At 34.8% G+C, this 27,827-nt stretch overlaps 2 protein-coding genes across 4 annotated transcripts in view; one reads left to right on the top strand and one right to left on the bottom strand.

The window, feature by feature from the left end:
* The window catches only part of LOC127867107 (dihydrofolate reductase-like), a 235,249-nt gene extending 211,469 nt beyond the window's left edge, over positions 1 to 23,780 (bottom strand). Inside the window, exons 1-2 of one of the 3 annotated variants that reach the window (XM_052408125.1) lie at positions 18,693 to 18,784; positions 17,699 to 17,863 (exon numbers count right to left, since the gene is read on the bottom strand). In XM_052408125.1, coding sequence (XP_052264085.1) covers positions 17,699 to 17,823 — 125 coding nt within the window. In that variant the 5' untranslated portion in view covers positions 17,824 to 17,863; positions 18,693 to 18,784. Of the gene's footprint in view, positions 1 to 17,698; positions 17,864 to 18,692; positions 18,785 to 23,720 lie in introns of those variants that run through there. The other 2 variants (XM_052408128.1, XM_052408130.1) reach the window with 2 other exon arrangements.
* LOC127867116 (uncharacterized) overlaps positions 1 to 27,827 on the top strand; it is a 168,808-nt gene that overhangs the window by 4,580 nt on the left and 136,401 nt on the right. The gene's annotated exons all lie outside the window — the stretch shown is intronic.

Consider the following 27,827-nt stretch of genomic DNA (forward strand, 5'->3'; position numbering starts at 1 on the left):
AATAGTCAGATTTGACTTGAAAAAATTATATACACCAACTACGTTAATAAGAAACAATAACTCTATAATATATATATATTTTTTTATTTTTTTATTTGTGTATTTGGTATTGGTAAATCACAAAGACAAGTAGCGGAAACAATGATTTCCGTACGTGCTCGGATAACAATAAAGATACAACAATCTTAGACAGAACAGCTAATGCGATCTCGAGTGGAAACCATCGCATAGTTTCTTCCCTTAAAACAAGGGAAATAATTATAAAAACAAAAGTAGTCATATTTCTAATTATCTATCTTATTGGATGATATATTTAGATGAAATATATAAATATATGTTAATATTTATTTTCTCTAAACAAAACATATTCGTGTCATACATATACGAGAATATTTATAAACATTCGTAGTACTTTTTACAGGTCATACAAAAGGCGATCACAAAAACCAAGTACGCTCACATGAGATGTATCTCGGTAATGTTATCTGATTGGATGATATATTTAGATGAAATGTATAAATATATCGTCGCTGTCGTTCTCAAACCTCGTAGCTCCAAAATTTTCAAAATATTGTTTTCGTCTTTTCCAAATATATGAAGTCTGGCGCGTGTTTTGTGCTATATCTCGTAGCTCTACGCCAATCAGAGCCCTTGAAAAAGCCACGTGACGTGACGAAATGTTGTAGACTGATTGTTGGCTTTTTTCCCGGCGAAAAGTCGTAGCTACGCCATTTCACATATAGGTACGTCGTTCGTTTGGACAAATTTGACAAAAACGTTTTCATTTTTTTTATAGGAAACTTCGTAGATGCAAATAAAAAAAATGAGACAGTTTGTTCTCTCTCCTGAAAAGTTAGCATTTTGTAGCTACGAGGTTTGAGAACGACAGCGACGATATGTTAATATTTGATTGGTATTCTTCTTTCAATGTCACCAATGACAATCAGTTCCTGGAAACATTTGTTTTAACAGTCATTTCATATCATTTTAGTGTAAATTTCTTGATTTTTCGATTAATAAATTAAATATGATGTTTTTGATTTTTTTTGGTTTAAATACTGTGTTTATAATACACTGTGAGTGTTGTGATTGGTCATATTTCAGTGTTGGTTTGGTCACAGTTCAGTGTTGTTTTGTTATTTTCAATGTCCACTGACCCAATAATTGACCGAGTTCTTCTTCGTATACAGCACTCCCTCCAGATCAAAGATTATGTGCCCCCAAAAATAGAGTTGATTTATTGAGCAACTGCCTCATTTGTCTTCTTGCTTTAAGATTCTGATTTCATTTCCAGTCGGTTAATATTAAGACATATTACTGTTAATCATATAATAACATGTAATTAAATTGCTTGCATTATTTTTATGAATATTTACAATGGGTGTCTCCTAAATTTTTGTTCTTCATATATACAGTGTAACTTTAAACAGAGAATCACTATTGCACTGTCTTATTCATCGAAGAATTTGTTACATTTTACATTTATATTGCAGATCTGGGGAAAGTTTCTTTTTTTCAATTCTATCAGAGCTTTTGGCAGAATTGTAAACATTGTAAAAAAAGAATTAATTGCTTGTATATGATTAAATTTTTCATCCAGCAATATGATTCAAATCATGTCTGCACAACATAATTAACAGCTGTCTAAATAATTTTCTTTAACTATTTACTAAACAATATAAAGAAGAAATAGCTTATATATGGTAGGAATAATTGTGGTAAAATTGGAAAAAAAATTCTCAAAATGAGAAATATATCTTTATCCTATATTTTTTAGCTCGACTAGTATATAAGAAATAAATAAAGTGGAGCTATCCTATTCACCCCGGCACGGCGTGAGTGTGAGCGTTGGAATGTTAAAGTTTGCGTACCACCTCAAATATTTTCTATGTCCCTTGACATATTGCTTTTATAATGTGCATACTTCTTTACAAACATGACCCAAATGTATTAAAAAGAGCAGACAACTGTATCAAGCATTTTGTAAGAATAACGACCCTTTTTGTCTTAGAATATGCATATTATTGATAAATCTATGTTAAAATTTGCGAACCACCTCAAATCTGTTTTATGTCCCTTGATAGTGTGCTTTTATATTGTGCATACTTCTTCACCAACATGACCCCACTCTATAAGCAAGAGCAGACAACTGTATTACTGTGAACATTTGGTAAAGTTTTGTGTTTTGGTTCACTTTATTCCAAAAGTATCAAAGCTATTGCTTTCATACTTGCAACACTTACTATCACAGGCGAAGTTATGTAACTCCGACTGGCATTTTGACATAATTATGGCCCCCTTTATACTTACATGTAGATAATTAAACATCCTAAAGTATCATAGCTATTGCTTTCAGACTTAGACAGCCCATTAACTATCGTAAGGAGAATGTACAGGGCAAGTTGCATAACTCTTGTTGGCATTTTAACGGAATTATGGCCTGTTTTGGTATTAGTAACTGTGAATATTTTGTTAATTTTGTGTTTAGTTCCACTTTACTTGTAAAGTATCAAGGCTATTGCTTTCAAACTTCAAAAACGTTATTACTATAATGAGGGTACTGTACCTGGCAAGTTGAATTTGACCTTGACTTTTCAAAGACCTTGACTTTCAAGATCAAATTAATAAATTGTGCTTTAAGTGTCATAACTTCTTTGTTTATGATCAGATTTGATTCATACTTTGACAAAACAACACTTACCTAAAATAGTACAATGAACTATTGAATGCTTGCCATGTACATGGTATACTACTCCTTCAAATACGAGGTTCATGTACATCGAAATATAAGATGTCGATATTCTAATGATACCTTCCCGGTTGGCCTCCGATGTCGCCTGCTAATAGCTCTAAACCATGCGGTTCTCGTAGCACGATTACTTGGCAATTTGTGCAGCGTTACAGGTTTGCCATATCTGCCAATTTAACTCCCAATATTTTGACATTCAGGCATGCAGCAATAGAATTTACCACTGTTTAATAATTTCGCTTGTTCATTTTAACATACCGGGAATGAGCGATACAAACCCGAATGGGAGGCAACTCTTACTCGACTTAGTTTCGAAAATCCGGAATGACATTCTGTTTGAAACATTGTATGTTTATAGAGCAGGGCGATTTTTAATGTATCATAGCAAACTGTAACAAATGTCTTTGCAACGTCACATGCTTTTCTGGCTCAGGTTATTCCGGATTTTAATTAATAATGGTCACGTAACTTACTGGTCTAATTCGGTATGATTGTTTGTTCAAACATGTTCAAAAATCATTTTAAGATCTTGTTCAGGATATAATAAAAATCAAATCCTATGTATTTATTTTATAACGAACATGTCAATATCGATTCTCATGAGACTACACATTATGCGTTGATTTGCCTTGACATGTTTTAACTGTTCATAATATAATACAAGTAAAAATATTTGATGAAACGATATAAAAGCCGTGAAAAGGATATAACACATGATTGAATGAATTTTTAACACATACACAAACAGCGCCTACTCTCACATAACATGTAAAGTACGCAAGGGCAACACAACTCGTCATTACACATATTACTCGTTCTTTATAATGCGCGCTTTCTTTTAGACACAATCTATAAATAACATCATAATCCAACCCGTTTTGCCCGCTGCATCATCTACCAACCTGTTGTGCACACTTCATTATATACTTATATGTTGAGTAACTTCATCATTAATTAATATGTTAAGCAAACTTTATAATATACTTATATGTTGAGCACGCTTCATCATCTACTAACCTGTTAAGCACGCTCATCTACTAACTTTTTGTTCACGCTTCATCATCTTCTTAAGTGTTGTACACACGTAATCATCTTCTCATATGTTGTGAATTCTTCATAAGCTACTAACATGTAGTGTAAGGTTCATTATATACTAACCAATTATGCCCGCTTCATCATCATTCTAACCAGTTAAGCACACTCCATTATGTACTTGCTTGTTGGGTACGCTTCAACATCTACTAACCTGCTTTGCATGGTACATTTCAATCATGGTGGGTGTCTAAAAAAGTTAACATTATGTTCTGTTCTATAACCTGAGATGGAATGTAAATATTTCACTGAGTTGTGTTTGTTTAGTAGCTTGTTTGCAGGTAGAGCTTACAATGCGCAAGTATTTAAATATAAATCTTAAACTTTAAAAAAGAGGTTTCGTGGTGATGGTAACATTACATAAGTGTAAAAGCAATATGTACTCTGCAGGTGTGTGTGTGCCTATTTTCTATTAAAGTTAATACAACACTATGACAGCCCTGGTCGTGGTGATAAGAAGGGCGAAAATGGACTGATACACTTAATGTGTAAATCCATAGTACGCAATCAGAAGGGCTATAAGCAGCATCATTGAATTTTTTTTTGAAATTCACGGGGTAGTTTCATAGTATCAAGCCATGCCGACTAAAATAAAATATGGTCATAAAGCATCTTCATAGAATAGTTGCACTCAATATTTGTAATTTAATCAAGTTTATATCAGCACATGTTATTTTTTTCTAAGTATATGCATGCATTTTACTAATTTTAATTCGGCGTGTTCCAGAAATCTTAGACACACGCCAATATTTATACACATATGCCGCTGTTCAAATATGTATGTTTCATTGTGCAAATTAAGTGTTTACATGTTTTATAAAGTTTACCGTATCGTTTTGACAAACTGTTCTAAAGCACGAGAATAAATTTATGATGGGTATGTGCGAATATTTAAACTATAAAGTAATTATAACGTGAAGAATATTCTTATGGCATGATGAGTTTTATCTCACCTGATTGCTCAGGTGAGCTGTTGGGATCGGTTTTTGTCCGTCGTCCGTCCGTCGTTTGTCCGTCGTCCGTCCGCTCTCATGAGAGAGGTCTTTTGGGTTGAATGGTATGTACAAAATTGACTGGTGGGGAGAAAGTCGACATGTGGGTTGCACCCCATAATCCATGCGTACAAATGTCGAATTTGGACAAGAGAACCTCATAGGTTTGTAAAAATATTGCAGCCCACAAATGTTCAGCTTTAACTCTCCGTCCGTTATTTTCGGCCAAGATTATAAAATGTATCAAATCTCCAAGGGAGATAACACGCATAGATCTGCTGTTTCCATCGCAACTACTCGACAATTTCCGTTGCAACGAATGCAGCCGAGCTATTCCGTATCACTCTGGACCCAATCGGCTTTTTATTGCACTCTTTACGGAGACTCCGAAGACGGACGAAGTGTAACGTTTGATTCTGAATTGTTACGTCGCGCCCTCTATTCCGGAAAATCGAGGCACTCGGTGGAAAATTATAATTCAAGTGGAGCAGAAGGTTTAACGAACGATTTCTACAAAGGTAAATCGACAAATCTTATTATCATAATGCATTGGTGTTGTGTTAATTATCATATATTGCAAAGATTTCCTTGTTGCTAATGAATCTCTACTTTTATCGTCATCGACTTTCACTGATGTTAAGAGTGGAAGTGGGTGGGGAAATATTGATGGGCGATGGGGATTTTGTTCAAATCATGGACCTTGTATTGTTTTATTAATAATAAATCACACCTAGCATAGCTAGGTCCAGTGTTAAATCTAGAATCGCCGGTTGAATGACCCGATGCACTCATAAATGAAAATACTTCCAAACTTATCAAATTCAAGGGTTGCAACAGGGCTCTTTTCACCAAGTGGGGAAAGGGCATGGCCTTTACGTTGGAGAAGAAATTTCACGGTATTTTGTCCAAAATGGAAATTTTCTGAGGAGCCTTTCTCTGAGGGGAACCGGCCTTTGACAGGCTACTGACAAAGAAGAAATGCGGATGTTTCGCGACCAGGTTTTTTGCATCTTGTTGTTTCGCTCCCAAGATGTTTCGCCCCCATTTTTAAAAATTTGATATTTGCAGTTTCCATGTCAATGACAATATTAAAAATTTAGTGTGTAATGTTATTACATAAATCACAAATTATAAGCAATGTTCTGGGTAACTTCAGTACACTCAGGTGGTCTGAACAGTTTTTCACATGCACTCAAGAGTGTCCACCCAAACATCTATAGCAGGCAATGTTAACAACTTTCTCGAACATAAGTGCTTTAGTTAGTTTTTTGGAAAAGATCGAGTCATTGTAACATTACATTTTCACTCTCATATATCAAAATCATGTTAACTTTTATTTTGTTGTCGAATGTGGTCTACAAATGTACTATAACTCATACATGGATCTTTAAAACATAAGACAAATTAATGAATAAATACTTGACAAAATAATATGTAAATACTTATTCTTACTTAACCAGCAACTAATTTAATAGTTTGATAGAGATCACCAGCTGTTTGTCACACATATCGGTTTGAGCAGCGACATATACAAAAACTGTGTTTGTGTACATCCTAGGTTTGAGTCAATAAATGGTTAAGTGAAAAGTACATTTTATTTGTTAGATTACACCAATTGGCATAGCATCTGCTTTATCGCAATTAGAGCATATGGAATCGATTGTTCAAGGTTTGTTCTATTAATCTGTTATCGCTTGTTTAACGGTCCACTTTCTTCACGGTAGACCTGATCATGTGACACTTATCCGGCTGTAAAAACACGCACAGACGTTGAGGGAAAGGAAAATAATAAGGTTTCTGATATTGTCATCAAGATTATGAATTCTTTATGAAGTTATAATTATATATTATTATATCGTTTTATTTAAAAATACAGTAGACTTGAAGCCCATGAGTACACATACATATAACACCAGGCTTTTTCCGCTCCCTTTTGGGAATATGCCACACTGGAATTTTGGGAATTTCGCGTCGTGAAAACCCCCATTTTGGGTAAAAAAATATTCTCAAAATTGGCTCAATTGGGAAAAATTATCGCATGTAAATAGTGTTTCTTATATTTCAAAGAAGCCGTTAACTGGTAAATAACGACTATTTTGATAACTTATTATTAACATTTTACAAAGTATTATGAACATGTGAGATAATTGCAGGTTTTTTTAATCTGAATTTGGGGAAAAGGCCTGGCCTTTTTGGAGGTGAAAAAAATCGTGCGAAGCGCCGGATTTTGAGGAAAATAAGGAAAGTCTTAAATAATCATTAACATATTTTACAGTTTTTAAAACAAATTCAAGGCAACAGATAATTTAATTATGCAACACTTTCTATTTTCTACACTGGATCAGGTAAACTTATATATTTTATGGTAAAAATTTTATTTTTTTTGGAATTGGAAATTTTTGTTTTCAATTTGGAAAAAAACAACCAGATTGGCATTGGGAATGGGGCCGAATTTCGGACCCGTGGCATAGGGCGGAAAAAGCCTGAACACAGAATGTAGTCAACAGTGGTCAATGACATACAGGCACATACATAATATAATTGTTAAGGAATATAAATTTAGATTCAACAATAAAAGGAATTAGCAAAGTTCTATTAAGACATGCATATTGAAAATAAACAGCTAATTTTAAACATGTGTATATATATTTACATGTATACCAGTGTTTACCGTTACAAACTAATTTAAGGTAAGTATAGATATATAGATAATTATATAAATATCTAGTGACAATTGCACCAAATCAAGCTTCAATTAAAAGTATAAAAATAGATCATGTTGGTTGTGTTCTTAAATAATTATACAGAAATGCATATATACACTGTATACATAAAAGTAAAAAGAAAGAGCAAATAATGAAAAAAGTAAGCGAAATCGCTCTACTACTTCATAATCAGACATTGCATATAATAGATATCTATATTATCCGTTGGTCACGTGATTTGATCGGGAATGGTTGTCTTTTTCGCGCTCTCGCAAAAATTGAAACATTAAGGTGTTTTTGTGATAATTTAGATTCTTAAAGTGGATATTTTCATTGAAAGTGTTGAAATATTATGTGGTTGATAAGTTATAATGCCAAAAAATCAAGGATATAAACGAAAAGAGCGTAACAGCAGTGGGACTAGTGACGGTGTTACGATAAAGAGCAAACAGAGTAAACAAAGAGACCCGTCAGGTGAACTGGACATATCAGTAAGTCGCTTACTAAACCAAGTTAACTCTGTGCTGTATGGCAACGATACGGAACTAAGTAAGCCGGTTGATTCGGTTGATGCTTGTGAGGTGTTTGTTTGCGGTGGTGACAGTGTAGTTCGTGGAAAAATGGCGAGCGAAGGGGGGCAACCCTGCATCAAAGCTCTAGTTGAGACAATACAGTTGCTGGTTGAGCGCATAAGTTGTATGGAAAAGAAGCTAGATGGAATTCAGTCGCTGGATAAGAAAGTAACAGATTTTGAAAAAGAAATTAGAAAAGTGTGGATAGCGATTGACGATCGTGCGAAGGCTACGGAGGAGCGGGTTATTCGACTGGAGGACAGGGTAGAGCTGGTTGATATGGGTTCTACCCTGATGTCAACTAGGGTCAGCGATCTGGAGAGGCAGCGCGACGAGCTGCATGGAGAGGTAACATATCTCCAATCGCAGTCCATGAGGAACAACCTCATCTTCACCAACATCCCCGAAGATAATTCCACCGGTAACGAGCCAGCGGAAGTGTCCGAACGGAAGCTGAGGGAGCATATTCAGTCAGCCCTTAAGCTTTCGAAGGACATGGTGGACTCGATCAGGTTTGAACGTGTTCACCGGTCACCAGGCCAACCGATACTCGGAAAAATTAGAAATGTGGTCGCCAAATTTACCTTTTTCCAAGATCGCGAGCGTGTTCGTCGGGAATGGAAAGAACTCAAAGGTACCAACTTTTCCATGTTTGAACAATTTCCCAAGGCTGTATCTGATAAGCGCCGGAAACTAGTAAGGCAGATGAAGCACGCGAGAGAACAGGGCAAACGTGCTTGGCTGGTGTACGATACGCTCTATGTGGACGGTAAACCGGTAAGGGACTAGGGGGACGCCGAGGGTGAGCTCTCAGTCCTCTCATGGAACGTTCATGGACTTTCTAAAGAGAAACAGCAATCGCATGACTTTGTTAACATTTTAGCTACTTCTGACATTTGCTTTTTGTATGAATCATGGACTAACTCTAAAAGCGTAATTTCTTTAAATGGTTATAAATCACACAATTTTTATAGAAAATTTCAAAAACGTAGAGCTAGAAGAAATAGCGGAGGCATTATTTTGTTGTATAAAGATCATCTGAAAGATGGCATTAACATAATTAAAAATCACCATGACACTATTATTTGGATAAAATTAGATCACCTTTTTTAATACTGCTGAAGATGTTTATTTATGCGGTGCATATATTTGGGGTGAGGAATCGCCGGCCAATAATTTTGTTGATATTGATTTGTTTGATACAATTGAACATGATATTTCTTTATTTAATTCGCTTGGATGTGTAGTTTTATGTGGTGATTTAAATAGTAGGATTGGTAATAAATGCGATTTTATCCCTTTTGATTGTATAAATAATATATTAGATGATCCTGACTATGATCCCGATTGTACCCCTGTACGGGCCTCGGTTGATAATGTTCAAAATAGCAACGGTATTAAATTGATAGATCTGTGTAAATCTACGTCACTGCGTATTGCGAACGGGCGTATATTTAATACTAGTAACTACACGTTTTGTTCGAATAACGGTTGTTCTGTTATTGATTGCCTTGTAATGAATGAACGGCATTTTTCACTTATCAATGATTTTACTATTGATCCATTTAATGAATGGAGTGACCACGCTCCGTTGCGTTTTTCATTAGCATGCCCAAAATCTGTTCAGAACGATAATCCACAGTACGAAATTAAATGCAAGTGGAGTGATGAAAACAAGGAGCTCTTTCGTTCAGGCATTATTGGACACTTACCACGTTTTAACAATATTGTTCAAAAAATCGATGTATCATGTAGAGATTCTATTGATAAAACGGTTGAAGATTTTTCTGAAATTGTTAGATCCGTGGCTAATCCATTGTTTTCTAGGTGCTATTATGTCAATAATAAGCCTTTTTTCCACAAAAATACTGTTTTAAAAAACGCAGATTGGTTTAATGATGCCTGTAACTCTGCGAGAGAATCGTATTTGCAAGCACTACGCCTTTTCAATTCAGACCAAAATAACGCAAATAGGGTACTCTTAATGGAACGCAAATCTACTTATAAAAAAACCACAAGGAAATGTAAAAATAACAGTTATAGGGCAAAAATGAAAGAAATTGAACGTCTGAAAAAATGTAAACCAAAAGAATTTTGGAAATATTTTAAAAGTAAACCAATATCTGTCAATGCTGGCATTTCTATTAATACATTTAAATAATACTTTGCAAATTTAAGTAACGATTTATCTAATTGTTACAACGAAGAAGCAGAATATTTTTGTAGACAACATGATTTTAATAATTTATCTAGTTTTAACACTGAACTTGACCAGCCTATTACCGTAAGTGAAATACGCTGTGCAGTTAAATCGCTCAAGCGTAATAAAACCCCGGGCAATGATCAATTATTAAACGAGTATTTCGTGGAATATATTGATATTCTAGCCAGTCATTTATGTGATATTTTTAACGGTATTTTAAATTCAGGTTACTACCCAGCAAGCTGGATGGAAGGCTTGATAATACCACTACATAAAAAAGGCGACAAAAGCGAGGTTAATAATTATCGTGGTATTACACTTTTAAGTTGTTTGTCAAAACTATATACTACAGTCCTAAATAAACGCATTGAAAAGTTTTGTACGGACAATAACAGTATTTCGGATGCGCAGTTCGGATTTCGTAAAGGGCGTTCCACAGTAGATCCAATTTTTATTTTACATTCTCTTGTTCAGAAATACCTCAATGAAAATAAGAGGCTCTATGTCATTTACGTTGACATGATGAAGTGTTTTGATTCCATTTATAGAAATGCACTGTGGTTAAAAATGTTTAAAACTGGTATTGATGAAAAATTACTTAGAATTGTTAAAGATATGTACCAAAAAGTTAAATCGTGTGTTAAGGTATGCTCTTCTTATTCTGAATATTTCAATTATGCTGTTGGCTTACGACAAGGCGAGGTGATGTCACCTCTTTTGTTTTCACTATGTGTTGAAGATCTAGAGTTATATTTGCAGTGTGACATTGATGCCGGCTTAAGTATTGATGATTTAACTTTGATTTTGTTGTTGTTTGCTGATGATATGGCTATTATAGGTAAAACTCCTGAGGAAACCCAGCGACATTTAGATCTTTTGTTTTCATATTGTAACACATGGGGTCATACTGTAAATACATCAAAAACTAAAATAATGGTTTTCCGAAAACGTGGGGCGTTATTAGCAAACGAAAAATGGACCTATAATAGCCAACCAATAGAAGTAGTCGATGATTTCAACTACCTTGGTACTGTTTTGAATTACACAGGAAACTTCTGTAAAAACATTGAACTTCTCAATGGAAAGGCCTTGAAAGCTTTAAATGTTCTATTTTGCAAATGCGACGACTTTGATCTTTTGCCAAAAACCCTTTGTCAACTATTTGATGCATTTGTAACACCAATACTTGACTATTCGTGCGAAGTTTGGGGTTACACCAAATCTAAGGAACTAGAAAGGATTCACCTTAAATTGTGTAAAAGATTACTAAGAGTAAAAAGCAATTCGTGTTCTGCTGCAGCATATGCTGAACTGGGCAGATATCCTCTATATATACACAGATACATTAGAATAATTAAATATTGGTTTAAAATTAAAGACAGTGATAATATTATACTAAGTGTTGTTTATAATGAGGCTCTTAAAGATTGCATTAATGGCAAGAGAAATTGGGTATCAAATGTGAAAAAGCTGCTCAACGATTACGGGTTCGCTTACGTGTTTGAAAATGGTCACTATGTTAACACAAACACATTTCTAACTGAATTTAAATGTAGAGTCTTAGATTGCTTTAAACAACACTGGCTTCAAACACTTGAAAGTCCAGTTTTAATATTGTACAAAGAATTTAAATTATCGTTCGAGTATGAAAAATATTTAGATGTCTTACCTAAAAGCCTCAGATTTTATTTCTGTAGATTAAGAATGTCATGCCATCCATTAAGAATTCAAACTGGTAGGTACATTAATAATCGCATAGCAAGGGAAGAAAGGTATTGCAGTTGTTGTAACTCACGTGATATAGAAGATGAATACCACTTTATGTTAATCTGCCCTTGTTATAACGATATCAGGAAAAAAAAATAAAATCATATTATTACCAGCGACCATCAGTATATAAATTCCTAAGCCTTATGAGAACATGTTCTAAAAAAGACGTTATTAAGTAATCCGTTTTTGTGAAAGAAGCTTTTTTCGCTAGAAAGTCCTTATTGAATGTTGTACATAATACGACCAGCTGATTTTTTCTTCTGTTCCGCGGGTTCGCTTCTTTGATTGTTTATGTGATTGTTTGTTTTTTTTTGTGTATGTATGTAATCCTATCAATCAGATAGCTATTCGTTACTTAATAGTATTACTGTGAGCATACTGAATCATATGTTATATGTTACATGCCCAACTTTTGTTCAATACAAAAAAGTATTACTTTTTTCTTTCTTATTTTTTTATAATTATAATTTCATCATTATTTTATGGGCTGACTCGATACTGGGATAAAAATAGCAACATATTGGAAATTCCAATTTTTCTAGATGCCCGGATAACAAAAACCTGTTGTTGGTTCAAAAAATCGATTTGCGTTCCACAAATGTCTCTGGACTTTGCCGTGATCGATACACAAATTAACATAACATTCAAAGCATTTGGATCGAGAAATGAACAAAATGTTATTTATTATTTTGAAAAAGCAGCAATAATCAGCATTTTATCGATCTTAGTACCATCAGAAGATACTTTATTTACCGTGCGAATTTACACTGGAGGGCGCCGAATAATGTTTTAATATTGCCGGAGAGTAAACGTGCGTATTTTCAAGATTACAAGTTATCGCAATGTGGAATTTCATTCCGGGGTTGGTTGAACCTCCGCCTAAAAAACCTAAATCTAATGAAGAGAAGCTTGAAATTTAGGTAAAATAACATACAAAAAATGTCGGACCACTTTATATCTTGCAGGACCAGTAATTTCTGAAAGCTGGTGGTCCTTTGGGACAGTAGGTTAACACGTTAGTGTCAAGCCCTGCCATTATTGTTTATTTTGTTGTTCATGTATTGTGTACAGTTTATTCATAGCACAGCATGAAATAACACATAAACATTTTTAAAACGAATACAGTAATGTTTATTGACAACGTCTTATTGTAAGTAGAAGATATAGATTCTCAGCAAAGCATGACAAGCAATGCCACTTCAAATTCGGGGCGAAACGACGAAGGGCTGAACATCCGGGGTCGAAAAACCTTGGGCGCGAAACATCTGACGACCGTTGTAAGGTCGAATGCAAGATAAAATCATTGCTGAGAGCTTTCCCCCTCCCCCCACATATATTTTACACTGGGTGTTTTCTCGTGGCAAAAAGAATGAGCATGTACTGTTTCAGATACAGCACATCATGATATAAAAAATGAGTCAGGCTGACCGTAAACAATATTTGTTTGGCGTAACGCGACTCAGTGGATCAAAAAGAACTGTTTTCTGAAAACTGGTGTGGTGCAACTGACGATTTAGGATGACAAATAAACTCCTTTCAATGTAATTTAATTTGCAAATAAAAAGTGAAGATCCAAAATAATGGCAGTATTTGTGTTCTAAACTGGTGAGTTGCACCCAACTGGTTTGAGTACAAATATTTATAGTCAAGAATTATTGGAATTGAAATATTTGACCCACAAAACTGTGGGATGCAGCTCGCTATTTAAGACGGCAAATAAGCACAAAGTCAACCATTTTAGATCTAAATATTTTATTTTCAACTGAAATTCTAAACTAGTGAGTTGCACCTCACTGGTTTGAGTTAAAATATTTATATTCAAGAATTTTTAGAATTGAAATATTTGACCCCAAAAACCGTGGGGTGCAGCTCGCTATTTAAGACGACAAATAAGCCCATAAATTTTGGATCTTTAATATTTTTTTCAACTGCAATTCTAAACTAGTGAGTTGCACCTCACTGTTTTGATTTCAAATATTTATTTTCAAGAATTATTGGAATTGGAATTCAAATTTTTGACCCCCAAAACCGTGGGATGCAGCTAGCTATTTTTAGACGACTAATAAGCCCATAAATTTTGGATCTTAAAATTTTATTTTCAACTGAAATTCTTAACTAGTGAGTTGCAACTCACTGGTTTAAATTTAAATATTTATATTTAAGAAATATTGGAATAGGAATTTAAATAGTTGACCAAAAAAATGTGGGGTGCAGCTGGCTATTTTAGACGACAAAAAAGCCCATAAATTTTGGATCTTAAACTTTTATTTTCAACTGAAATTCTAAAATAGTGAGTTGCACCTCACTGGTTTGAGTACAAATATTTATATTCAAAAATTATTGGAATTAAAATATTAAACCCCGAAAACCGCGGGGTGCAGCTCGTTTCTTTAGACGACAAATGAGCCCATACATTTTGGATCTTAAAATTGTATTTTCAACTCAAATTCTAAACTAGTGAGTTGCACCTCACTGGTTTGAGTTAAATATTAATATTTAAGAAAAATTGGAATTGGAATTTAAATATTAAATTGACCCCAAAAACTGTGGGGTGCAGCTCGCTATTTTAGACGACAAATAAGCCCATAAATTTTGGATCTTAAAAATTTATTTTCAACTGAAATTCTAAACTAGTGAGTTGCACCTCACTGGTTTGAGGTCAAATATTTATATCCGAGAATTATTGGAATTGGACTATTTGACCCCAAAAACAGTGGGGTGCAGCTCTCTATTTTAGACGACAAATAAGCCCATAAATTATTTTCAACTGAAATTCTTAACAAGTGAGTTGCACCTCACTGATTTGAGTTAAAATTGTTATATTCAAGCAATTTTGGAATTGGAATTTAAATATTTGACCCCAAAAACCGTGGAGTGCAGCTCGCTATTTTAGGCGACAAATAAGTCCATAAATTTTGGATCTTAAAATTTTATTTTTTACTGAAATTCTAAACTGGCGAGTTGCACCTCACTGGTTTGAGATCAAATATTTATATTCAATTATAATGGGAACAAGGTGCTGGCATCGTCATTCTGTACCCATCCGGAAAACGAGAAACACATCATGCAGCAACCGGAACACACTGTAGCAACTACAGAGCAGAGACTTTAGCCCTCATGAAGGCAGTGTCAATGATTGAAGACTCGACCGAAGATGTCAATTCGATAGTCTTCTTTACAGATGCCATGTCTGTATTAGAAGCCCTGACCAACAACAAGGTTCCTCAGCTTGCAAATGCCTTACAAAGAATCAGCACCAACCTAAACGTGACCCTCCAGTGGATCCCAGCACACTGTGGAGTGGCCGGAAATGAAGATGCTGACCAACTGGCAAAACAAGGTGCTCAGTTAGATCAGCCACCTGTGCAAGTAAGCTACAAGGAGAAAGTTGCCATCATTAAATCACTTACCCGGCCAAGACAAGAGGCAGATGCATATCATCTCCTAAGCAGGACAGAGCAAGTGATAATGGTCAGACTCCGATCAGGGCACAACCGACTCAATGCACACATGCATAAAAAATACAGACTGGCCCCGTCACCGACCTGTCCGTGTGGCACAGAAGACCAAACAGCTGAACACATCCTCCAAAGATGTAAACGTCACGACCAGGAGCGAGCTACAAAGTGGCCCCAGGACACAACCCTCCATCAGAAACTTTATGGAGACGTGGATGACCTGAGACGGACCACATCATTTATTGAAGAAACTGGTGTGATCGTGTAGAGCGAACGCCAAGAAGAACAAGAAGAAGATACTGGGAATAGAAATATTTGACCCCAAAAATTGTGGGTTGCAACTCGCTATTTTAGACAACAAATAAGCCCATAAATGTTGTATCTTAATATTTTTAACTCAAATTCTAAACTAGTGAGTTGCACCTCACTGGTTCGAGTTAAAATATGTATATTCATGAGTTATTGGAATTGGAATTGAAGTTTTTGACCAAAAAAACGTGGGGTGCAACTCGCTATTTTAGGCAACAAATAATCCCATAAATTTTGGATCTTAAAATTTTATTTTCAACTGAAATTCTAAACTATAGTGAGTTGCACCTCACTGGTTTGAGTTAAAATATTTATATTCATGAATTATTGGAATTGGAATTGAACTATTTGACCCCAAAAACCGTGGGGTGCAACTCGCTATTTTAGACGACAAATAAGCCTATACATTTTGGATCTTCAATTTTTTTTATTTCATCGGAAATTCTTAACTAGTGAGTTGCACCTCACTGGTTTACATGTCATTTAAAAAATATATATTCAAGTATTAATGGAATTGGAAGTGATATATTTGACCTAAAAAAGACGTGGGGTGCAACTCGCTATTTTAGACGACAAATAAGCCCATAAATTTTATAAATGCATTGCTTCTTCAGACTAAGTGATTATTCACGAAGATCCAGGGGTGTTGCCAGGAAGCATCTGCAGCATTGTTGGGTATCGTAACCGCCAGTCGAGTTTCCATCATAGTGCAACATGCAATCATGGGCAGATCAAAAAACTACCCGCTTTGTCTCCACAAGAAACCATTAAGGTGTTAGAATCAGACTTAGCACATGACTTAACTCATGACTTAAAGGTTTCCCAAGATGGGCATAACCTGCCTGAACATAATGAAGGATAATGTGCTGCAACGTGCAGATAAAAACCTGGAGATGACACTTCAATTTAAGGAAAGACCTATATTGCCAAATAACAGAAGCGCAGCTGTTATATGGTTGTCCCACCGTAAAGGAAAACTAAGCAGAGATGATGAGTACCATGGAAATAACAAGGTATTAATGAACGAGATTATCAAACGTGGTGATGCAGAGTTTGTAAAAGAAATTTCGGAGTCGAAATGCAATGCTTATGCTCATCAGAACATTCAATACCAAGGCAGAGGTTTCACACTAAATAATTATGTATGCTAAGAAGTTTGATTTCTTGAAAGCATAGTAGGTAAAGAAAACTGAGCATTGTTCTGGGAAAACTGGTCTTAATGCGTGTGCGCAAAGTGTTATCCCAGATATGCCTGTATAAGTGTATATTGTCATCCCTCTTTCTTAAAAAGCTGGATTTTCGGATAGAAGCGATATCATTACGGGTAAATTACATATCCGCAAAAAGTGTCGTACCTATTTCGCCAATGGGGACTGTAGAGGATAAAGAGGAATGACACTTTACGCACATGCATTTAGCCCAGTTTTTCCAAAGCTAGATTATATTTTTTCCTGTATTCAATAGTCAAACAACAACGTTGTATATAGACAGCAATTCAAAATGTCGTAAGCAGACAGAGTGGAGAGAACCATTTACAAATCGATATTTTATTGTTTATTGTAGACGGATTTTTAAGTTCTGTGTACTTAAGTTTATGTCTACTCATATTTTGATTTTAATTTGTGAAACACATCAATCTTCGTTCTGGGAAAATTTGACTTAATGCATGTGTGTAAAGTCACGTCAAAATTAACAAGGGACGACACTTTCCGCCTAAACTGGGTTTTCGTTTAGCAGATATCTCCTTTATACCGAAAGGTCCGTAAAAGCGGAATGTGTACACAATCGGACGACACTTTTTGCAAATGCATGCAGCCCATTTTGTCCCAACATTATTCGTATTTTTACTTCAATTTTGGCCATGGCAGATCACCCTGGTAGCCAATGCCTCTGTTGTTATGACATATTGCTGCCATCGTATCGAATTTGATTATACCGTTCGTTGTGGAGACATTTTGTTCCATGATGTCCATGGGCCAACGAAAGACTCTTTAATAGTTCGTCACACTGGTCCTGCAAATGATATCAACTCTGCATTAGTGTTGACCATTCGATTGGTCGCAGTTCTATAACAACAAAGTAAATGCAACAATTGATGAAACTAAACTCATCAATTCAGTCCAGTATTATTTTCTCTATTTCTATTTAACGCCCGTATTATTCTAAGTCAAATGATTACGACGATTTCAATTTATTCATCGTTTCAAAACAAAACTCTACACAATATTGTCTGCATAGTTTTAATGTCGTTTATATACGGACAATATTTGGTGGTTACTAACATCTTTAATACAAAGCATATAAATGATTTCCGTCATGTTCAACATAAGTACACTAAAATCTGTGTGAAGCTTTTGAAGAACCTTTTTGCATTTATAAATGATTCAATAATACTCTTCAAAATGCAATTGATTGATATATATTTTAGACACACGTTCAGTTTGTTAATAATTCTTCAGTAAAAGAGAAGCTCGGCTAGCCCTAAACGGTTTAAACCCTCATGATTTGCCGTTCAAAGGAGGTGATCCCAGTTTTGATAATTATATGTCTATGGTGTCAGTTGTTTCCAAAGTAGATACAAACGAAATAAAAACTCCATAAAATAGTTTATGCAGTTCCATTATTCGCTATTTTAAATTAAGTTTAAAAAGACATCTTCATCTACGTGTAGTTTAAAACATTTTTTAATGTTTGTATAAATGGTGCATTCATTTTATAACATGTGCTATACACTGTGTCATGCGTTGATATATGCCTGTTACAATTTCGCTTGCATAATGTTAATTAGCATCTGTGTCATTATCTTTTAACAATATGCTGTCGCAGAAGCTTTCCAAAATACCTTATAATACCGTATCCTATTAGTTCAGAACCACAACGCAGATAATTGGTTAAACAACACTGCAAAATACAATAAATAGTGTATGTTTAAACTTGTAACATAACGCACACAAAACGCACATTTGGGGCATTGTTGGATTTATATAATGATCGAAATTTGTACCACATTTCATACAATCTTAAATAGGCAGCCATCTGGATCAGCAAATCATTAGCCTCGGGTTATAATTACCGGACACGAATATTTTCTTACCGTATGTGTCAATCTTCGGTCATTTCCGTATGTATTCGTTAGGTGTCCGTTGCATACGTATATTTAGGTTGCAGACACGTGACTTGACAAACGGCCAATCATAATTGTACATGCAGACACGTGACTTAACAAACGGCCAATCAGAATTGTACATGTAGACACGTGACGTTACACAGCCAATCAGAATTGTACACATAACAATTATCAAAGCTTTCGTTGTTTATATCTATATTTAAGGACAGTCTTACTTAAACGGCCGAACATACAAGTCGCATTATTGCTGGCTTTCGCGGGATGGGCCCATTGCGGGCTTCGCATGTATCTTGTATTTGACAAACATTTTGGAAACGTTGTGTTGTGTTAATAAGCAGAAATAAAACGCAAAGAAATCAGAAATGAACTTTGTTGGTTACTGTGTCTTTTCCACGAACGATACACAATTACGCTACACAGTTCATTTTATGGAGCCGTGTACCATGGATACGACCGAAGTACGATCACAAGTGCGATCACGTGCCGAAAAAATGAAAACATCACAACCACAACGCGACAAGAATTCAGGTCAGTTGTTTAAAAAAAATTATGGCAAACTTGGAGAGGGAATTTCAAAATTTATAAAGTAGAAAATTGCAGTAAAAGGCGTCATGACAACGAAATTTTTAAGAATTGTTTTAAAGAATTTAATGTAGTTAGATGATAAAAATCATAGTGTTGATAATAAATTATGTACGAACAAATTTTACAAATATCAAAATCATGCCAGATTTGCATTTATCGGCACATTTATATAAATATCGGTGAATTGAGAATAAAAAGAGATATTTGAGTTTTACATTATTTTTATGAGTTATGGAAATCATTAAATTAAAGGCGTACACACAGAGAGTATTTAAAGTATTTTTATATATTTTTGGTATTGTTAGAATATAGGATTATGTACGGACTTATGTTTTTTTTGCTTACCAATACATTTTAAATTGTTGGAATGTTTGTAAATTTTCATTAAATTAAAATGTGCGAGGAAAAATAAGAGTATTTAAAACAGTTTTGTTTATTATTTTAATAAAGAAAATTTGTGGAAGATTTTATTTATTAATATAATAGAAAAACTCGAACAAGAACAAATATAAAAAATATTCAAAGAATTTACCTAGTATTTTACATTGGCATAATTAAGAATTTAGGAATTTAGATTATGTAAGACAGTTTTGTTTATTATTTTAATAAAGAACATAAGGCGGGTTTTGTTTATTAGAACGATGAAGAAAATTAAAGAGGACGAATAAATAAAATTATTGGAAAAATTAAAAATAGTTTCAGAATTGTAAAAGAAAGAAATAGGAAATAAGAACAGTAATGGTAATTGCGAATATGAATAGGGCAGACACTTAAAAAAAATATTATGTAAATATGTATATACGTCATTGTGTTGATTGCAAATATATGTAGGATATCGGTAATATTGAAGGTCTTGAGTAATTTTAAGTAAGAATTTAATGCGATCTGACGCGTATAGCGCAGTTAAAATATAACGATATGTACGCATTAAATTTCTAATATAATTGTTTAAGGGTTACAATTATATTTTATGAGCACGGCTGACTGATCAGCGTTCGGACATACCGAGCCCGAGGTTCTGATAACCTTAGCGTCCTCATGAGTAAGAGAATCTATCCCTGTGCCATCGAAGCAAATTACGCTATGGACAGAAGATGCGATGTCGCATAAGAATTATTTGAGTAGTTCGATTAGGAGCAAAGACCTGAATTTTGAAGTATACCGATACGTGTTCTTATATTATGAATGCATATATATAAAAGTCTGCCTTGTCATATTTGCGCATTTTTACAAGTGCACAGGTCAAACATGTCAATAAATCTATGCCCAACGGCAAAACTATAGTGATAAAGACGAGGTTTATGAAACCATGATATGAACAGGTACGTCTATCATTACCCATTACTCTAGGTCAATAAAGTGGCGCGCGCCTGTCAAAAATTTACCGGCCGCACGTGCGTAAAATGATTATGCCTAAGGCGGTACACAAGTCATATTAAGTAAATGGCTTGTCAGATGTCAAACTGTCATGTACTTATCCGAAGTTTGTTTTGAGGAATTGACTAATATTTTTTCGTTGTAAAGAATTTATTTTTTTGAATAAGATATCACAGTAAGTTGTCATGACGATATTTAACAATAACTAAGGGGATATTTATAAATGTTTGCCATGATTTTGAACAACTGATACTTGTATCACCACGACGCAGATAAAAATATCGAGATTTGAAGACAACGCCGAAGAAGAGCGACTTCGCGAGACAACGCCTTCCACAACGAATAGAAGAAACAAACAACATAATTAGAATGGAACATCACGGCGTTTACTCTCAAAATGAATACCTGGTTCTATCGCTAAAAGAAGACCAACGCCAGAAGATTTCGAAGGACAACAAGTGACGCAACACTGGACACAATACTTGTGACGTTAAACACTATAGAGTAGATGCAGCCGTTCAACTGTTTGACGTGCGTAGATAACGCATTTGGAATGATACTTCCGAGGCCTAAGACATCAAGGAGAACACTGCTATAGTTAATACCTCGTGAGCATTATGGCCAATAGAAGATCTTAATGTCCCGAGAGAAACGAAGACGCTGGGACCATCAACAAACGTACAAACGACAACGAAAACAACAACGACGATGAATACAACGGAAACGACAATCGACGACGCAAGTTAAACATCGGAAAGCAGAGCTGAATTAACAAACGCATTCCAATCGCCACGGACGAACCTACAATCGACTTATCTTCATGACGGCGGCAATGACTTCAATGAAACATCGTATTCGCCGCGAGCTACAACTTCAAGACAACATGGACGACACCAGATGTACAGATTGCCAACGATCAACAGATGATGTTCTACACAACATTTTGATTGACATTTAAATTGTATAACAATTACTAATGTTATTCATTTCAGCAGAGATGCTTGTCAAGGAAATCATATTGTTATCCGCATATTTTCCATCATTTGAGTGTGTTTATATGAATGTAGTTTTTTTTATTTAATTAGTAATTCAATAGTAAAATTTTAAAAGATTTTTTTACAAATTAAGGGGGAAAGTTGTGTAACATAACCAAACAAAACGCACATTTGGGGCATTGTTGGATTTATATAATGATCGAAATTTGTACCACATTTCATACAATCTTAAATAGGCAGCCATCTGGATCAGCAAATCATTAGCCTCGGGTTATAATTACCGGACACGAATATTTGCTTACCGTATGTGTCAATCTTCGGTCATTTCCGTATGTATTCGTTAGGTGTCCGTTGCATACGTATATTTAGGTTGCAGACACGTGACTTGACAAACGGCCAATCATAATTGTACATGCAGACACGTGACTTAACAAACGGCCAATCAGAATTGTACATGTAGACACGTGACGTTACACAGCCAATCAGAATTGTACACATAACAATTATCAAAGCTTTCGTTGTTTATATCTATATTTAAGGACAGTCTTACTTAAACGGCCGAACATACAAGTCGCATTATTGCTGGCTTTCGCGGGATGGGCCCATTGCGGGCTTCGCATGTATCTTGTATTTGACAAACATTTTGGAAACGTTGTGTTGTGTTAATAAGCAGAAATAAAACGCAAAGAAATCAGAAATGAACTTTGTTGGTTACTGTGTCTTTTCCACGAACGATACACAATTACGCTACAAACTGAAACAAATTAACACGATTACGGTGTGCCCTTAACCGTACCATGTCAACGTAAACTCGTTATACCAATTTGTTACAATTATCTGATTACTTGTAGGTCATGGCGAGTTCACAATCTTGCGTGAAAGGAGTTAACGGTACTGGTAGTATACGGACAATGAAAAAGAATAATGAGTCTCGCTCTGGGAAAACTGGGCTTAATGCATGAGCATAAAGATTCGTCCCAGATAAGTCTGTGCAGTCTGAAAAGGCTTAACATGGACGACAAAATCCGCCTTGGATTTTTGTTTAGAAGAAACTTCCTTAAATATAAAAAAATCGGACTACACAGGCTTATTCTGGACGAACCTTTACACAGACGCATTAAGCCCTGTTTTTCCATAGCGAGGCTCACATGTATAATACAGGGCCGCAATCATCGCAATAAATAAAGAAAACCGCGCTACAATAATGTTTATATAATGCAGATGCAGCTTAAAGAAGGGACATATTTTTTAATATTTGAACCACGTTAATCAACAAATGACGATGGTTTTGATTTATTCAATAAATAATTACGGTCCTGGAGCTGTCTAAAGCAGCATTTGCACAAGCACATATTGCTTTCTTAACAATAACGTTATTTCAGAAGTACAGGGTATCAGTTTTGGGTGTTCAGGTTTGTTGTTGTGTACCTTATCCTTATGTGTTAACTGCATTTGGTTATGTTTGATGTGTTAGGTTTTTCACACTGCTTAAGTCATTTAACACAAAGTACATACTGATCATGTATTTCCTTTTATAGGGACCATTTCGGATCTGGAAAAACATTAATAGGAGGAAATGCATACGACACACCTGTCTAATTTTCTATTGTTCATCATGGTAGTGATATTCCTATCGCAAAACTAACTAAACAATATACTATGATTTATTGCAAAAACAGTTATAAAAAGTATTTTAAGGGCTAAAACATCAAGTACATATGTCTTTTAAATAATTGTAATTAAACATAGATAAAAGCCTAACATCGTGAGTTCAAACATGACTTACCTTAAACCGTATAATGCCCGAACGATATGTTGAACAAAATACCAAAATATTGAATTAAACAAAATAATTAAAACCCAGATTACCTTTAAAAGGACAGTCAACCAGATTTACGAAACAGAAAAGTTCTAAAATACCGTATTTTTTACAATTATTAGTTTATATTGATTGAAATATCACGATTGGTAAATTACATTATTTGAAAAATGTTGTTAAGTTTTCATATTTTCAATTTATTCGGTATACAATTTTACTGAGTATATCTACAATATAACTACCAGTTAACTATAGATAACACAAGTATATCGATCGTCATAGTCACGTGGTAAACCCAGCAATGCAAATTTCGCATGCGTAGTGAATTGTATATATTTAATATATAAAATGATCAATCTACTTGCGTTATTTATAGTGTGTATATTTTTGTGTCACCTATTTTCGCAGCACTGAAAAGATGGCTGAAAATGTCGACAGACATGATAAACGAGAAGGGTTACCTAGACAAGGCAGTGTGTCCAGCCGGCAGGCCCTGGTAAGATTACCTGTCGGGTGTAGTTTGTTTCCAATAAAACAAAATCGTTAAAGGCAGAGTTTACCCCGTCAGATGTCGGCGCCCCCGTGATAGTACTGAATTACATTTCAAGAGCATGAATGGTAAATGTTTGCATAATTTAAGGCAGGTATGCGTGAACAGCGTTAGAAGAAATAACATTATTAAATGCAAACTGCATATTACTAATTGCTAACAATGTCAATACCTAACGTTGTGTTGTTGTTGAACATACAATGAGCACACACGTTATCCGGAATCTTCTAAAAACAACGTATCAATGTCTACATGTGGTGAACTACGACATCACATTTTTGCAAGCGGTGTTCAATTTAAGCTATGGCAGATCCCTCTGGTAGCCAATGCCTCTGTTGTTATCACACATTGCTGCCATTATAGACTGTTTGTGGTGGAAACATTTTGATAATTGTTCGCCTATGGTGTTCAGTAGTTTACAAAGCAGTAAAAACTCCATGAAAATGTTTATGGAGTTCCAATGTTTTCTATTTTAAAAGTAACTTTAAAAAACATGTTCATCTACGTGTAACTCACTGTCTTTTATTAGTATTAAACAGTTTGTTATTGTTTATCACAGGGCAAGCACAATGTAATATTAAGACTTGTTGTTGTATTAATGTTTTATTCCTCTTATAACAAGTGTTATACACTGTGTCATGTGTTGATACATTACTGTTAAACTTGAATATGTATAATTTTAATTATAGTATGTGTTATTATCTGTCAACACTTTGTTGTCGCTGAGGCTGTCCGAAATACCGTATACTATTAGTTCAGAACCACAGCGCAGAGAAACGGGTAAAACAAGACTACAGAATACAATTTATAGTGTCTGTTTAAACTGAAACAGTCAAATGAACACGATTGCGGTGCCTTTAATAGTACCATGTAAACGTAAACTCGAAAAACCAATGTATTACAATTATCTGAAAACGTGTAGGTCATGGCAAGTTCACAAACTTGCGTGAAGAGGAACAAGAAATATCTTTAAAAAAAGATATACGGCGTTGATTGTGGTTGGAGTTTGTGAAAGGTAAAGAGTTCAATAAATGATATCAAGTATAGCGAATATCTTTTTCTGTGCAGTTCTTAGCTGCATCACACGCAGTACGAGATGTTACGCGGAGTTTTCGCGGCTTATTTTACATTATTACGTGTTGCTGGTGATAAACCTATAGATAAGAAACAGAAAACCAAAAGAAAAATGGAAGTGGAATTTAAACATATGAATCAACCGGCCACACGCTAAGTATTCGTACATATTTGAAATATTTATACGCGAGTTCTTCGAACAAACCTGTTTTAGTGGTTTGTCGGGAATTGCTATTTGATTCGATTATTAACAGTATCGAGAATCATCGAGCTCACAAAAATAATATTTATTACGGTAATTTTGAAAACACATTAAGAATCTATTATTGACATACCATAATAATATCGCTGAATATCTTCATTTTACATCTTTCTGGTCTAAAGAAAATTCCAGTTCACCTAGTTCACGGATAGCGTCTATATTATATAACGATTATTTCACTGGCCGCGAACTCATTCAGCACATAAGCGTATTCGAAGACAAATAAACCACACACTAACCGCAAACTGACCCGTGATACCTCGCGAGTTAAGATGCAATGCATTAAAGTGAGGGCACGCTTCCACTGTTCTTTATGCTTTTACATGTGAACATGTTGACAGGAATATGGAAGTCAGTACTAAATATGAGAACATAGCCTTTAAGTATAAACGCTGTTGCCTCTGAAAATAAAAGGTGCACGCACAAACTGTATTGATGTCGAGATTCAGTGTAAAACTATTAAGCCTTTTCGTTTGAGATAAAAATGTTTCATGCTGAACACGCAGTAAAACAGTATTACAAAGACGCGTTAGTGTTTCCAATGTTCTGGTGGAATGCTCAAATCAGCCTATGGGATAAATGAAGTCTATTCATTCTGAACTAGCCGCGGGAAGTTTTATTTGAATTTTATTGGACAGTTACAAAGGTCAGGTAAGGTGAAAAGCTGGCGTATACAGCTTCGCCGAAAAACGGACTTGTATTATATGGAAAGCGGATAAGAATTATGAGTCTCGCTCTGGGAAAACTGGGCTTAATGCATTTGCATAAAGATTCGTCCAACATTAGCATGTGCAGTCCGAACAGGCTAACCATGGACGACAAGTTCAGCCTTCCTTGGATTTTCGTTTAGAATAATCTTTCTTATAACAAAAAAGTCGGACTACACAGACTTATTCTGGACGAACCTTTACGTACATGCTTTAAGCCTCGTTTTCACAGAGCGAGGCTCACATGTATCATATAGGGCAGCAATAATTGCAATAAATAGAGGACCCCGTGCTACAATAAGGTTTATATAATATACATGCAGCTTAAACAAGGAACATGTTTTTTTTGTATATTTCCACCACGTAAATCAACACATGACGATGGATTTGATTTATTCAATTTATTAACGATCTGGAGCTGTCTAAAATAGAATTTGCACAAGCTTTCTTAACAATAACGTTATTTTCAGAAGTAATGGATAACATGTTTTTCATACTGCTTAAGTTATTTAACACATAGCAACATACTGATCATGTATTTCCTTTTAGAGGGAACATTTTCGGATCTGGAAAAACATTAATAGGGTAAAATGCATACGGCAACCTGTCTAATTGTCTACTGTTCATCATGGTAGTGATATTAATATCGCAAACCTAACTAAACAAAATACTATGATGTATTGCAACAACGTTAATCATAAGTATTTTAAGGGGTAAAATAGGGTGTATATATGTCTTTTAAATAATTGTAATTAAACATAGATAAAAGCCTAACATCGTGAGTTCAAACATGACTTACCTAAACCGTATAATGCATCCAGTGGGTTCGATCAAGTCAGCCTATATAAGAAGCGAATGTTCAATATTCTAGCTTGATAGCCATGCGATACAGAAATCTGTCCTGACAAAGTGATCAAACACTGTCAAGTGGTAAATGCTTTGAGCACTAGGTAATAGTTTAATAATAAATTAAGCACTGTGTGTACTGAATGCAAAATGGCGAGAACAATTTCATTCCGTTGGACAATTAATATTAGTTAAGTTATTACATTGACTCTCTACAACACAAATGTGGCCTCAGTGTTTTTTTAAAGATTAAACTACACTCAGTTAGTTACAAGAGCATTAAAACTGCTATGATAAACATTATTGAAGACATTTTTAACGACCATGAGTTTTAATTTTTGTTTTGTAACGGTTTGTTTTGAATCGCTGAGATGTTTAAGCACAGCCTAAAATTTCGCACTTTAAAAACGGTTGTCGCTACGTTATCCCCTGACAGATGGCATTTTACACAAAGTGCTTCAAACTGTAAAAAAGATGTAACAAAAAAAGGTATACGCGTGAAGGAGACCTTCATAGACATTCCTTGTGTTCTGCGTTACATAGATGCAATTCCAATAATTAATATATCAGTCCATATGTCAACGGTAACACGCATTTAAATTAAACTGAGGTTATAATCACTTAACATTTTACAA

Source organism: Dreissena polymorpha, chromosome 2, assembly GCF_020536995.1.
Source record: "Dreissena polymorpha isolate Duluth1 chromosome 2, UMN_Dpol_1.0, whole genome shotgun sequence".
NCBI classification, from domain to species: Eukaryota; Metazoa; Mollusca; class Bivalvia; order Myida; family Dreissenidae; genus Dreissena; species Dreissena polymorpha.